Raw genomic sequence first — 15,394 nt, forward strand, 5'->3', positions numbered from 1 at the left:
GTAATAATTGTGGTTTGTCTGTGATCTTAATCCTGTGTAAATCTGCTTTGTCCTTAATTACCCACCGTAAATTACCTGCTGTATTTCACTAAACACTGAGATATCAGACTCGTGCGAATCGGCATCTCTGGGATTTGGGTTTTTATGTTTTCTCCAGCATTTTGGGTGAAAAGTCAGGAGGCTCATCTCGCTACACAGCATGACGTCTTTGTGAATATACATAAACATAAATAGGCCTATGCAATATAATTTTATTTATAATATCGAATGTCAATGATCTTGTTTAATATCTTTAATATAAGCAGATGTTACGCACAGCCTTGACATCACGTCCGGGGGAAAATACAGATTTCTACTCGAGGTCCACTGGTAATGCTAGTCCATCTAAAGAGTTTTATCCATTATACAGTATATTTACCTTATTTTAGTTAATTTTAATTATGCCTGCTATTTTCTCAATTAATTGTATGTTGAAAAGTCTTTATACTTTCCCGAAGCCCACAGTGATGTTCTGCAGTAAACGCAGTAAATCTTCACAATTTAGAAACTAGAAGATTTTATATTTTTTAATGATCTGTTCTCTTAATTATCTAACTAAGCCACCTTCTCTAAAAACAGGAAATGAACGGTCACTGCTACACACACACACACGTAAAGCCACTTACTGTACAGTCATTCGTGCCACAGACTCCAAGTAGCAGTATCCTGCAGCAGTGAAGTTGTCCTTGTATCGGCCCATGTCCACCGCGTCCAGCCACTCTCCCACCGAGTTAAAGGATGGGAAGGAGGGCAGAGGCCTCTCTGCTAGAGTAATGGATGAACTCAGGGTTCTGGAGAAGAAGAAACAGGGTCGGTTGCACGTTGATAGGAAATCTCCTGAAATTATCCACTTACTGAGCCAATGCACTACCGGGTCGTACCTGCGTGCCAACGTGGAGGAACCAATGCCATCAGGGGAGCGAATGCTCTTGCTGAGGGCCGAATGGATCTGGCTGAAGCTGGGCCTCTCTGTCCTCTCCTTCTGCCAACAGTCCAGCATCAGCTGATGGAGATGTGGAGGGCAGTTAACCGGAGCCGGCAGCCTGAAGCCGTCCTCGATGGCCTTGATCACCTACAGGACATGCAGACGAAGGCAAATAGTTATATCAGGTTAGAAAATTTGAATTAGTGTTGGGAATATCCAGTACTTATCATACAGGTAATTGGATAAATTCCCAAAGAGAATGTATGTGACTGGTAGGGCAGAACGGGGAGAGTTAATAACAATGTAAAAAGTCTTGCCCTACTTTAAAAAGCTGAGTAAGCTATTTAAAACCTGATTTTTCTCAGTTACAGTGGCTTAGTTGCCAAGAATAGAAGTCTTTGGACAGAAAAGGTCCTACTTGGATAAATAAGAGTAGAAAAGTGCTGGTGCTTTTGTTTTGTCTCGTCACTAACTACACCACCTACAATGTTCCATTGCATTGTTTTGCTTTTCGCTAATTGAACTTATTTTGAGGCTGCATCCTTTAAGGTCACCTTGCGAGCCAGCACCAGCTGCAAAATAAACAGAATTTCACAGGTACTGCTGCCCTGAACAATATGAGGCGACTACAAATATGCAGCGATGTCTCGACTCAAAACAACTACAAAAAAAACAACTAGAACCGAGTGTGCAGCTATTATCGGAGAGAGAAATAAGGCAAACTGACTTTGTCTGCGGATTGAAAGGTCACTTCACAGGATATTCAATGTCTCAGTGACACTTCACAGGATATTTGATGGGGTATCACAATAGTTGGGCTGCTATCAGCAGAACATTTTACTCCAACATTTTAATTTCCTATAATACAATATGTTGCCTGCCAGTGGATGAAAAAAAACAAAAAAAAAACACAGAAGAGAAATTAAAGAGACAAAAAAAACAGACCACAAGAGCCATTATTTTGTTATACCTGACCCACTCTAAAAGATAAGCTACTAAACGAAATGAGTCAGACAAAATGATTCATCTCAGGTCAGCCTTTTTAATCTAACCCCGTGAGACCTCACAGTCTTCAAATAGCAGAGCATGAAAAGCGTCCCTCCAGACTTCCTTAATGTTCCTCGCTCCTCCATCAAACTAATGTTGTCCCCATTCAAAACCCATCCACTGCAACACCTCGCAGGAGATCTCCTCTCAGTGTATCCAGGGACATGCGATACGTCCTCTAAGAGATACAATCTCCTGAAAGGAGGAAATAGTCAGAGCATAATCACAGACATGACATCCATCAGCGGCATTATTTCCTAAAACGCTCTTTCTTCTCTCTGCCCACCCACGCGGCGCCCCACTCCACCGTCCTCTCAGCCCCTTAAGCTCCTATCTCACTAAAGAGCAGTCATAAAAGCCTTTTCAGCATTTGACATTTTCCATTTAATCAAAGCCGGTAGGTAAAGGGCACGGCGGATCACAGGTGGACAGGCCGACCAACAATTCCGTTATGATATAATGTATCAATTTAAAGTGGACTAATATCCCAGGCGCTCTACAAGCTTGACTTTTGGCCTCGCAATTGGAAAGTTTGATAAATATGAACCGGGCTGAGAGGAAAGTTTCTCCTGCTTGGTGAAAGGGCACCAGCGGGGGAAAAAAGCAAAACAAACCATTCTTGTGCCTGTTGAATAACTCATGCATATCAATTTGGCACATTCAAAAAAGAAACATGCAAATAATCGGTTGCTTTTGAACTATGCACCTGTCTGCATAAAGAAGAGGCATTATTTTCTGATGCCAGTCATTTAAGAGGGCATTAGCATGATGAAGCGGTTGGACTTGATAAAGGATGATTATCCTTAAAATGATCCTTTTACTGCCCTACGTGTCGTCGGCTTAAATAAAAAGAAAAATAGTCTCAAAGAATAATCTGCTCTCTTGCCTCTTTAGCAGACTTGCATCACACTTTGAATTGCACTCTACAAGCATGACTTCCTGCACAAAGTCAAATAAAAAACACCTTTTTATTTGTGAAGGTCAAAGAGGTAGGAGTGACGACAGCAAAACCGAGCACCAACCCACATTGACTTGGAAAGTCTAGGTTTCTGGTGACGAGCGGCAGGGTCCTGTCGACTGGTCAATCTCTTCAACCCTTTACATTTACATGAATGAGGAATTTTTTTCAGAGGGATTTTTAACACCACTGGGACAGGCGGGGGGCCACTAGAAGGGGGTCAATGCGTCCTTACGAGAAAACAGGATTGGTCATGGAGCTGAAGCAGACTTAAAGAGGGGGACTTAGACTCGGCGAAAGCTTTCAGAGGTACTGTGGCTCTTTGGCTTTCTTTTAATAAGATCCAGGCTGTGCATGAATACAGAGTTCATTGATAGAGGGAGGTGAAAGAGGGAGGGAGACTGCTAAAGTGCAGATATTCTATAAAAAAGGAAGGGAGGGAGAAATATAAAGGACATGACTGGGAAGATTAATGGAAAAGCACCCTCCTATCTCTAAGCTTTTCTCACACACACACACACACACACACACACACACACACACACACACACACACACACACACACACTTACATCCTGGTTGCCCATATCCCAGTAGGGTCTCTCTCCATAGGACATGACCTCCCACATGACAATGCCGAAGCTCCAGACATCTGAGGCCGAGGAGAAGCGATGGTACTGGATGGCCTCGGGAGCGGTCCACAGCACCACGCTCTTCCCTCCGTGCTGCAGCAGAGAAGCAGGGAGGTAAGACGTGGAGTAAAAGGGTGTGGAGAGTTCGTAGAAATTAAGCTTTAATATTCTCTTTGAACATATTTCCAGTAGATCAAAAGAATCTTTAGAGGAGTGGGTTCACCTTAAGTGGAACCCAAAAATATCTGCGAAAATAAAGCACCGAAATATTTTTTTTTTCTTCCTGAGAGCTTAATTATATGACCTCAACTGAACCTGCCATGCGTCAACTCTCATTTGGTCCAAGGCTCATTAAAAATCTCACCTGTACATGTGTGAACTTGCGACAAAACAGATTTTGAGCCACTCTGACGGTGATTCATTAGGAAAGTAGAATCTAACAATCTGAATCTAAAAAGTTTTTACCGTGATTTTTTTGGTATCACTTTCTAAGACACACTTATAATGCTTTATAATCTGCTTACTGTATAATCAAAGTTATCAGCACTCATAAATATCCATAATGCTTCATAACAATGACCATTTCACATTGTAAAAGATTTCATCATGACTTATTCGGTCAAATATCATAATACTTTATCATTGCTGGTCACTCAGTGACACTGTTTTTGTTGCAAGGATCCTAGTGTGTTATAATTCTCATAGTTGTAATACATTGTATTCTTTTTATAACGCATTATAATCACTATTATAAGTGAAAATTAATTTTACATTTTAAGTTTAATGATTTTTTTTCACTTTATTTAACACGAACAATGACCTCTTGGAGTTTTTAATAATCATACTATAATGATAATTATTATTATTATAGTATTATAACAGTTATAATAATGTATTACAACTATGTGAATTATAAAACTATGATACTTCAAAAACAAAAACAACCAATAGTTGTGAAGAATGTGCAATGATTATTGTTCTAAACTTTAAATATTTATGAGGGCTTATAACTATGATCATACAATGCTATAAGCAGATTATAACACATAAGTATGCTTATAATGCACTTTACACATGAACTTGATAGAAAGTGTTACCGTTCTGTTCTTACCAGTGTGGTGTAGATGGCCTCTATCTTGTCCTCCTGAAGAGGTCTGAAGCCAGAAACCTTGCAGCCCAGGTTGGAGTTAACCAGCACCTGAGAGGAGCAAAACCAGCTCATTAGCATCGGTTACATTTGGGGAGCAAACAGTCTCAGTGTGGGCAAAGCTCTTATCGCACCACGGACAATTGATTGTTTACAACAACAAATTGAGTTGTCCTTCATGTTTCTGCAGCGTGACCACCGCCATTTGCAGGTTCGACAGATGGGCTCTTTTAGGGAAATGACACAGTGAAACCCGAATGTGACAAAAGGATTTCCGACAGTGCTGTCTCGTCATTTTCAGCTTTGTGCATTATTGTAACAAGAACCTACAGCCAAAAGTGATTGTCAAAGACGTTTGCAGACCCGGACAAATTGTATTGTGCGAGCCACGTCCCCTCCACCTGCTCCCTTACCTTGTGTGCAGCCAGCCGTTTGTGGATGAAGCCCATATCGGTGAGGTACTTCATCCCCGATGCCACACCAGCCAGCATATCCATCAGCTGCATTACACTCAACTGGCCTTCGTGCTTCTGAGGTTATTGTGAGGCAAAAGGAAAGGAAGAGAGCAGATGGAGAAAGAAGACCAGGGAGGAGGTGAATGGAAACGGAATGAAAGAGGAAGAGAGGAGAGTTGAGAGTATATATAGTGTGTATACAGTGATCCGAAAAGGCGGCACATCTGTTACTACAGTACAATGATGTGCTCACTGGGCTAAATCCCTTTATTTGGAGGATAAAAAACAAACAGGCCATTAATTCATATCATTATAAAACACACCGCAGTGGTTCACAGAGCAGAGGGGCACAATAACAGTTTACAGAAGCTTACAGCAGAAACACTCCATTTGTGCAGTTAATTATGGTGCATTTCCTTATTACAGTAATAAGTGCAAGTACTGCTGCCCCAGGACTGCACTATAATAATAGTGAATTTAGGATCATTAGAGCAAAATGCCTTGTTTGTAAAACAGCTCAGAAACGGACGATAATGACGGGGCTTAATTTTGTTATTGGACAATGAGCAAACACGTCTGCAGCAGTGCGTTTAAGATAAACGCAGAAACACGTACACGCAAAACTTACCCTAAGGAAGGAATCCAAGGCCCCGTTTGTCATGCTCTCCACGATGATCATCATGGTGTTCCCTGGAGAAAGAGAGAGAGAGAGAGAGCAGGACAGATGAATACGTGAAGTTGAGGTAAAAGGAAGAGAATCGAAGGGCGGAAAAAGGAAAGTGAGAGAGAGGTAATAGAGACAGAGACACCGAGAGGGAGGAAGGGAGAGGATAAAGTAAGTCTAGTCCACTTGGCAGCACGGCAGGCATTGTGCAAAGACATTCCTCACCCAGTGAACTGTGGTGAAGCCAGGAGAACCTGTGTGCTGCTCTGGCTGTCTCAGCAAGTTTAACGACCCTCAAACACTCACTCACACACAATCCGTGCACCCACCCACCCACCCACCCACCCACCCACACCCACACACACACACACACACACACACACACACACACACACGTGGCCCGAGGCGTGCACGTTCATATACACCACACACACGCACAACAGATACATACATACACACTGTGGCCAGGACCAGATGGCAGGGATCCAGCAGTGCTATGAAGTGCACAGAGGAGGAAAATGAGACTGCAGCAGTTGGAGTGGAGAGGAAACAAGGAGAAAGGGGGAGTGGATTACGGGAGCTTGAGAGAGTAGAATAAACCTTCACGGATATGTAAGCCGCTAAGAATGCAAAGACCTAGATATGTACAAAATACATGTGATACGCAATCAGTCCTGGCAGTTTATGCAGGCACATTACGAAAAATGATAACTTGGCATTGGGACATCCACAATTCATGGTTTGCCAGAATCACTGGGCTTTCAGGAAGCCATTTGGAAAAGGTTACCAAAAACACGAGGGAACTGTGAATCAGCGCAGAGACACTGCCATAATACGGCAGCCAATCACGTAATTAATGCGAGTTGGAGAGTGAATCGGGGGTTTAACTGTGTGTCGGTGGGTTGCTCAGGGCGGGAATGACAGATACATTTAGCTACAAACAAGGAGCTACTTAAAAAGGATTATACAATTTGTGTTACGTGATTACCTGCTAAAACACAACGTGTTTCAGACGATGTCTGACAGAAATGCAGAGGGAGGAAAAATTGATTGTGTGACAGAAACAGGGACCGGGTAATAAGCACTTTCTGCTTCCTCATACAAATACAAATTCAGACAAAGTCAAACTCACTTGTAAGTCATAATTTGAATACATATTGAAAAGCAAATCCTTGAGACTTTACTTTACTCTCCTGCTTCAAACAGCGTGCGGCAAAACTACATCTCGTATGGGCTCAATCAGGTTGCCAGAGGAGCCGAAGAAAATTGAAATATCCACTTGAGGGGAAAATATTCCGACAAACATCATCACAGCCAATCATACTTGATAACGCTACCTAGTAGACCCTGATCTTTATCATTATGCGCTGAAATAGTAACCACAGTGGATTGGATTAACAGCTCGGTAGATCTGCACACCGCTGGTTGAGGACAGGAGGTAAGAATGTGTGAAAATACTCCTGGTAGGTATCAAATCACCTCATTGTCATATCATACAATCAGCAGTGGAAAGTAACTTGGTACATTTGCTCTACTACTGTACTTATGTACAATTTTGAGGTACTTCACTTGAGTATTTCCATTTTCTGTGTCTTTATATTTCTATTCGGCTGCATTTCAGATGGAAATATTGTACTTTTTACGCTACTACGTTTATCTGACAACTGGACCTACTGGTAACTTTATACAAACAGATTTTATAATAAAATGTATGTAAACCATGGTTTCTTAGCTCTTATTATTATTTCATCCAGCCATCCATTATTCGTAACCGGGGTGCGAGGGGGCTGGAGCCGATCCCATCTGACATTGGGTGAAGGCAGAGTACACCCTGGACAGCTGGCCAGACTATTGCAGGGCACTTTAAGAACATAAAGCTGATGATAATCTGTACTTTTACCTATTGCAAATAGGATTTTAAAAGCATGACACTTGTAAAGGAGTATTTTCACATTGTGCTAGTGTACTTTTACTTAGGTAACGGATCTTAGTCAGTGTGCAAAATACCTGTCCGACCCCCCCAGCCCGTGTTGAACCGGACACACAGACCATGACCCGGCTTCTTCTAGTTGCCGTCCTGGTATTCAAGAAGATGACAGACAATGTCCTGCTTTATTGCAGGTTCTCACAAAAGGCAAGGTGGGAGGGGATGGAAGAGGGCTGATTGAGAATGTGGTGGGGGGTAAGTGATGTAAAGCAGGTGATTTGTACTCTAACAGTGTGTGGGTGTGTGTGTGCACACATGTGGGATTTCATGCCAAGTGAGGAGGCAAGCAAGTGTGTGTGTGTGTGTGTGTGTGTGTGTGTGTGTGTGAGAGTGTGTGTGTGTCAATGATAGTGAAAGAGAAAGTGAGCATACGGGACTGCCTTTGTACTGTATGTGTGTGAGGTAGCATGCACGTGAGTCATCTATGAATGTCTGTGTGTGCGTGTGTGTGTGTGTTTGCGCACGTGATGGTGGGAGAGATTGGAGTGGATCTCAGTGCCCCGCTGGGTCTCTAGCACCAATTACTGTACCCTGCACATCTGCTGCCATCCTACTGAGCACAGAGTGTGTTCGGGCACCGTGCCCACACCCACACCCACACCCACACACACACACACACACACGCGCGCAAACACCACACCACACCGAGCATCACTGCGGCAGTAACAAAAACTTCACAAACTCTTTAAAGCTTCTCCCTTCACCTGCCATTCCCATTAACCTCTACCTCATCTTCTCTGTCTCTCACGTCTCTTTCCTCCGTCTCCTCCCTTCACGTTTTTTTTTCCCCCTTCCATCCCACTTCTTCCATCCTGTTTTCGCTCTAGGACCTCAATTGCTATCTGTCAGCGGAAAATGGGCCTTGATGTCGCTCAGCTGCTGCTAGCGTATGGCATCCATCCCGCAACCCTACTCTCTACTATTCAACCTTTTTTCTTCTTTTCCATGCTCCCGTCCCGCCCTCTACGCTGTGAGCGCTGACCCCCCCTCCACGCGTGTGATATTGAAGTGGAGTATCGCAGTGCTCTTCCCAATCCTATTCCTGTTTTTTTTTTTCTCATCTCTCTCTATAGTTACCAGAAGTGGTAACCCCCTGAGCATGTGTGATGCTGAAATGGTCAAACTCCAATTCCCGTTCTGCTTCCCTACAGCCTCACTTCCCTTTTTCCCACTCCTGCCTCCTCGGTAATGGAGGTGATGAACCCCCTTTATGATACTGGAAGTGGTCAAACTATTCCATTCCTCCTTTGATCCTTGGATACCTGGGATTTTTCCCCTTCTGTGCTTCTTTTCATCTTCACCTGCTCGCCTTCCTCACCAAACTGCCTTTCGCTTTCTGCTTGATCTCCCTCCCCATCCTCCTTACCGGTGGTGATGACGCCCTCCAGCCGGATGATGTTGGCGTGGTCAAACTGTCCGAGGATGCCGGCCTCACTGAGAAAGGAGCGCCGCTGTTTGTCAGAGCAGCCGGCTCGTAATGTCTTAATGGCCACCGGCAGCTCTCTCTTACTGGGGAGCTTCAGGCAGCCGCGACACACCTCCCCAAAGTCGCCTGTAGGGAGGAGACGGACAAACAGAGGACATGGTCCCTCAATTGACTGATGAGAAACCAGGGAGAGAGTGGGGAAATAATTGGGCACGGTGTGGGCCACAGTGATGACATGGAGTAAAAACTGTGCAAAGATTCAAAGAAAGTGAGAAGGAATGAACAGTGGGTGGGTCTCAGGTTGGAGCAGAATCAGATGGAGGAATACGAGGAGGAAGAGAGATGATGCAAATGAACAGACACTATTGAGGAAGAGAGAAATACAAAGGGATCAAAGAGAGATCAAAGATGGGGGTAGGGTGCAGGTGAAACGGTGGGACATCAAGTACGGCCAAGGCATTCTGGCAGAGCAGTAAGTTGCCAGACTGATTGAACTTGTTTCTCCAATTTGTCTCAAGGCAGGTTGAGGTAAAGCGCAACTGCAGCTGTTGATGGTCTCTATACTCTGCTTGCTTCATTTGCCTCGTCTGTCCATATGTTACATTAGAAATGGTTAACAATGGTTTTGCTTCTGGTAAAGAAAAAGGGAAATGCACAATTTCTACTGTGCCATGCACTGATATATATTGTATATTTCTATACCCAATGCGGTGCTTAATATCCTGCTGTGAATTCAAAGGGGCACTCAACCAAGTTTACGCTAGATCATTTTACTCGTCACAAAGAGTACTACTCAGCCAGCGAAAACTGTAGTGAAATGGCTTCTGTGTCTCTCTTTCTAAAGTCTGAAAATAAACTTGATGTCATCTGGGTTTTCTTGGATTGGGCTTGAAACTTAAGCTTTGTAACCTTGGGAGTTTGAAGGACATGGGAATTCGCTAGACAGGGAGGGTCTAACAAAAGTTACCTTCTGGGACACGTTAGGTGGAGTGTATCAGGAGCTTGACCCAATCAAGAGACTAAAACTCAGGATATCTCATCTTTTGCTGCTTTGAATGCTGAATGTTGAAGTACCCCTTTAAAAAAGAGCAACATCACAATCGTGCGTTACCATGTACAGTACAATCACGTACCTGTGTGCACAATTCTCTCTATCTTGATGCTCGAGTTGTCCAGCTCTTTGGCAAAGGCGTGCACGGCCTGCAGCAGGTCATCGCAGGTCTCTGGGTCAATGTAGGTCCTCCGTGTCGGGATCTTAACTGCACACACAAACATGCAATGTGAGTCATTCCTCACAAAAATGAGGCTTGAACATCGGTGCCTCAAAAACCCAAGTGATGTGCATTATTGCCACTCCAGACGCACCATCCGATCACCTACCAAGTCTTTTTTTGAAAGGGCCCCTTTTCCAAACCATTTCTAAAGACGGCTTCTCAGATGGTTCTGTGTAACAAACTATCTGGCGCCTCAGGTTACTAGTTTGGACTCCATCAAAAAAGAGGAATCGAGGTCAGCCCAGACATGGACCAGACATGGGGCGAGGCAAAGCTTGCAGTCCCATCAGGGACGAAAAGGATTAAGAATAACAGAATGGTGAGGCCAGCAACCCATAATTTGTGGTCCACATGCTTGTCTGCACAAAGAAATACATTAAAAGATAAAAGTCAGCACTAGTCCCAGCGGCAAAACGTCCACATGAGGCATGATCCAGATAAAAAGGAGCCACTCTCAGATTGAGATACCATTAAACTGCGCATAAGCAAATAAATACGGATAGCTGACCAAAAAGAGATGTCTGTTGCCTCTCGCTCAACACAAAGCAAAACATTTCTCATGTCTGCATCACTTTGTGCTCTATTGAGGCTTTCAGTGGAGACATTGGTATCCCTGCCTCCTTCGATAACAAATTTCTCTCTGTGTGATTGTTGAACATAAGACCTAAAATGTTGTCCAGGAACAAGTCCATGCACTTTTTTTATGCAGAGACTGAAATCAATACCTCAGTTTTACCAATGATGTTTGAGATAGCTGTAACATTTTCTGCTATCAAACCACTCTGACTGTAGGCCTACTGTAAACATCTCAGTTTGACACGTTAACATAACAATTTAAAATACTTTGCCGGTAGCTGATTTTTGGGTGACTTCTTTTTTTTTCATTTAAAAGATACAAAATTCTCCCGTTTATGTTTTCATAACTTGACTAATTCTTTGTTTTTGTACGTTTTGACCTTGCACATCTCCAGAGGGAGAGGAAAAACCAAGATCAAAGGCTTTGAGTGCTCAAATCTGACTTTGGGTTTCCTCCATGCAGCTTTAGTCAGATCACAGGGCTCTTCCACGAGGCTTTTTGTCTTTTCTGCATGCTTCAAAATGTTATCTCATTAAACACACACACACACACACACACACACACACACACACACACACACACACACACACACACACACATATGCAAAATAACAGGCAAACACAAACACAATATAATCTTCAGGCTAGAAAGTAAAATGCTGAGGCTGAAAACCCTTAAAGTGCCACAGCACTTGTAGTAGGCTTGCCGCTTTGTTGTTAGTTTTAGAGTTTGGCTACTGGGGATTCCCAAAAATAATGACAGCTTAGGCAAAAGAAATCTCCAAAAATAGCATTACTCTGTGTCCTCTATCCATCATGTGACATTTGATGAATAGCCTGGTAAGTGATTAATTGTGGGCTATACATGTTAACACACCACAAAAATATTTAATATCAGTCAAAATACAAACCTAGAGTCTAAATTCTAAAAAGATGAATTATTTCATATTGCCATATCCAATCCTCTAAGGAAAAAAAGAAAAAAGGCTATCATGAATGATTACCAGGGCTAATGTCTATCAAGAACCTCTACAAAATCTCTTCCGAGACACTGATGAGACACAGCGATTGCAAATTTCGGCTGACATTTAAAACAGTGATATTGACTCTACACAACAAAACAAAAGCACTACCGGATTACACCATTCGCCTCTTGTTTTCTTTATCAACTGCCAATTGTATTTACCGAATGCTAACAACTACCAAATAAACTAGCCAGCAGCTCGCCAATAACCATTAACCGGTGAACTACAGTTCTCAATTAGATGACCTTTGACCATGGTTACTGCATGTTAAGGCTATTCTTCCAGGAAAAGGGCCGGTAATTTTCCCAAAAGCCGGGACGAGGCTCCGAAATGTGATTACAGTTCTAGATCGACTTGAGGGATATACTGGCTGCCTCATAACGGTTTATTGATCCCACACACACACACACACACACACACACACACACACACAGGTTTGCTTGATGTCTGCTTGTGTGTACAAACACACTCAAAGATACAGTATGTTTGAGAGACGGACACACACACATACACATCAACAAATACAGTTCATTATGAGGCAAACGAAACCTTTTCTATTCAAGGCAAGGGCTGAGTGAAGGATCAAAGACTGTAGCTTACAACCAGCTGTGCAGTCCATACCTGCACACACACACACACACACACACACACACAAGAGGGGGTGCTCACATGTCTCATATAAATGAGCAATATCAGCTGAAAATGGCTACAAATGCTCAGATAAACGTATGACAGACACAGAGACACACAGACACAGACAGAGAGAGACACACACACACACACACACACACACACACACACACACACACACACACACACGCTTCATTGGCTCTGTGGCTGATTAGTTTCAGGGTTAACTGTGTCACTGTCATGAGCGATTGAGGGGAAACTAAAGCATATTCACACTTGGCTGCATAAATCTTCAGTGGACCACAGAGTGAGCGTTTCCAGCCTCATATATTTTCATTCTAAACAAAAGGCCTTCATCACGCCTCGCTATCTTTCTCCATTCATTTCCCCGGACACGTCTCTCTCTGTCTGTCTCTTACATGATATCAGACTCTGGCTGCTATCTAAATGTGGTCTATTAACGGAGATTGCGGATGAGTCTTGATCCGTTCCTCCATCCCCCTCCACCCCCACTGCATGTTTCTAGGTCACATCCTCCGACATAAAACTAATGTTCTGAGCAGTGTCACTTATGATGTGCCTCTGCCAACTCACCTCTTCATAACACCAGCTCTCTGTCCTTCTTACTGGGCCCTTTGCTCTCTCCTCTCCCCTTCCTTCCTTCCTCCTCTACTTTATTACTCAAATACTCACTTATTCACTCTTCCCCCTGTCTTTCTGCGTTAATATATGGTCGAGGGGTGTGTTTTTAAGGGTCTAGCGGGTGAACAGATGGGAGGAGAACTTTTTATTTTTAAATCAGGCTTACATGACTATCACTGTCTGTCACTCCATGGCAGACCTGCAGCTCCATGAGAGCCTGTTGCACTGAGTCACGGAGCAGGAAGTGGACTCTAGAGAGTGTGTTGGATAGAGGACACAAAAAACATGTCTTTGTGCCTATTTATGCAAGTATCCGTGTTCTACAAAAAAACAAAAAGTAAGCGTGTGTGCTTGAAAAGCGGGCCAAAAATGAAAAAGCGTGTGTGTGTGTGTGTGTGTGTGTGTATCTGTTTCTGTGTGTATTGCGTGCTTGTCAGCTGTTGACATGTCTTTGTTTGGGCAGATTTAATTCCCAGCCGCATGGCTCCGGCTCATTATTCATCAGGCATAGTGCTCCAAACCTCTCCAGAGGGCTCAGCATGCTGGGAGATTAAACAACGCAAATGAGCACACACACACACACACACACGGGTACCCTCCCTTACACACACACACACACACACGCACTCACTCTCACTCTCACGCTCACGCACACACGCACACACACACACACACACACACACACACACACACACACACACACACGGGAACTCTAAAATAACACATACATCCACCACACTAGCAAAGCATTGGCACGCACACTTACACACAAACCGGAAGAGAGATGTCAAACTGCTTCCATTCTGTCGCTGTTAAACAAAAAAGCCTATTTAGAGCTTTGTGAGCGGAGTTAGAAAACAACAACATGTACAACAACACCATTTAACGTCTCTTTTGGAGGCACAATCTCTGCCGCTGCCTGCCTTGTTCTGGAGCTTTAACCCGTCTTCTCCCCTCCCCCTTATCTCTCCCCTCCTCCCGATTTCAATCTCTCCCCATCAAACTCTACCGCACACACACACCACCTAATGGAGTGTGTCAGCGTGCTCAGAGTTGGCTAAGCATGCACTCAGAATTAAGAATTAATGCCGTGGCGCTTCTTAATGCCTCAAAAGTCAATTTGTAATGCACGCGAATGCGCGTGTTGACATGCATTCCAGCACGTGGAATAGGACAGATAAAGCATTTATTGACAGATTTCGGACCCCCGCCCCCGAACAAAAACACCCACTGTGTTATACAGTAATAGAGTGATCAGCGCTGTCACTTACACTGGAAGTAAAGTTCCTCGTCTCCCTCTTGAGAGGCTTTGCTGTAGCCGCATTGTCTGCAAAGAGAAACAAAGAAAGGCATCAGACAGAGTTTTTTCCCCCCAGTTGGCAGACACAAACGAATACAAGCATCAGACGCTGTTTATCTTGCAACGCAACAAATTATATGGAATGTGCAAAAACTGTGAGATGAGAGAAGACGAGAGTATTGACAGTGGAGATGGAGAGGATACGGAGAGGCGTTCCGAAAGACCCCCGATGCGACGGCGCTGATGAGCAACAGAAGGATCTGAGGCTGAATAAGTGCAAATCCTGCCTGATTTGACTGAGCGAGTCACAGATACACACCGATAGGCCGCGAATTGATACGCTATTGTTGTTTCACCCTGATGGAGGTTTTGTGAAAAAGACAAACACACGCACACAAACACAAACACACGGGCAGTGGCGCTTTCTACACGCATGTGCACACACAGTTATCTCTCATCCCTCGCCACCACATGAGGCCTAAAGAGGAAAGAGCTCTCTATGATCTGACTGCTGATGGCTTTTCGGCTTAGAGGGAAACTTGGCTTTTAACGCTAACATGCACGCACACACACAAACACACAATCCACAAAAACACACACTGTTAGTGAGAGATTAACCAGTGATGAACGGACACCATGCTTCCTTGGATTAGAGAGAGGGATGGAAA

At 43.7% G+C, this 15,394-nt stretch overlaps 1 protein-coding gene across 4 annotated transcripts in view; it reads right to left on the reverse strand.

Moving 5' to 3' along the window:
• The window catches only part of LOC137872838 (ephrin type-A receptor 7-like), a 148,958-nt gene that overhangs the window by 3,374 nt on the left and 130,190 nt on the right, over nucleotides 1-15,394 (reverse strand). For all 4 annotated transcript variants that reach the window (XM_068711306.1, XM_068711304.1, XM_068711303.1 and 1 more), the window contains 9 exons: nucleotides 14,698-14,753; nucleotides 10,413-10,538; nucleotides 9,220-9,405; nucleotides 5,831-5,892; nucleotides 5,161-5,277; nucleotides 4,712-4,798; nucleotides 3,541-3,693; nucleotides 921-1,111; nucleotides 666-830 (listed from right to left, as the gene is read on the reverse strand). In XM_068711306.1, the coding sequence (XP_068567407.1) occupies nucleotides 666-830; nucleotides 921-1,111; nucleotides 3,541-3,693; nucleotides 4,712-4,798; nucleotides 5,161-5,277; nucleotides 5,831-5,892; nucleotides 9,220-9,405; nucleotides 10,413-10,538; nucleotides 14,698-14,753 (1,143 nt within the window). The remainder of the gene's footprint in view (nucleotides 1-665; nucleotides 831-920; nucleotides 1,112-3,540; nucleotides 3,694-4,711; nucleotides 4,799-5,160; nucleotides 5,278-5,830; nucleotides 5,893-9,219; nucleotides 9,406-10,412; nucleotides 10,539-14,697; nucleotides 14,754-15,394) is intronic.

This window comes from Cebidichthys violaceus, unplaced genomic scaffold (genome assembly GCF_023349555.1).
Source record: "Cebidichthys violaceus isolate CVI_PGR_0920_01 unplaced genomic scaffold, fCebVio1.0.p SCAF_16, whole genome shotgun sequence".
NCBI lineage: Eukaryota > Metazoa > Chordata > Actinopteri > Perciformes > Stichaeidae > Cebidichthys > Cebidichthys violaceus.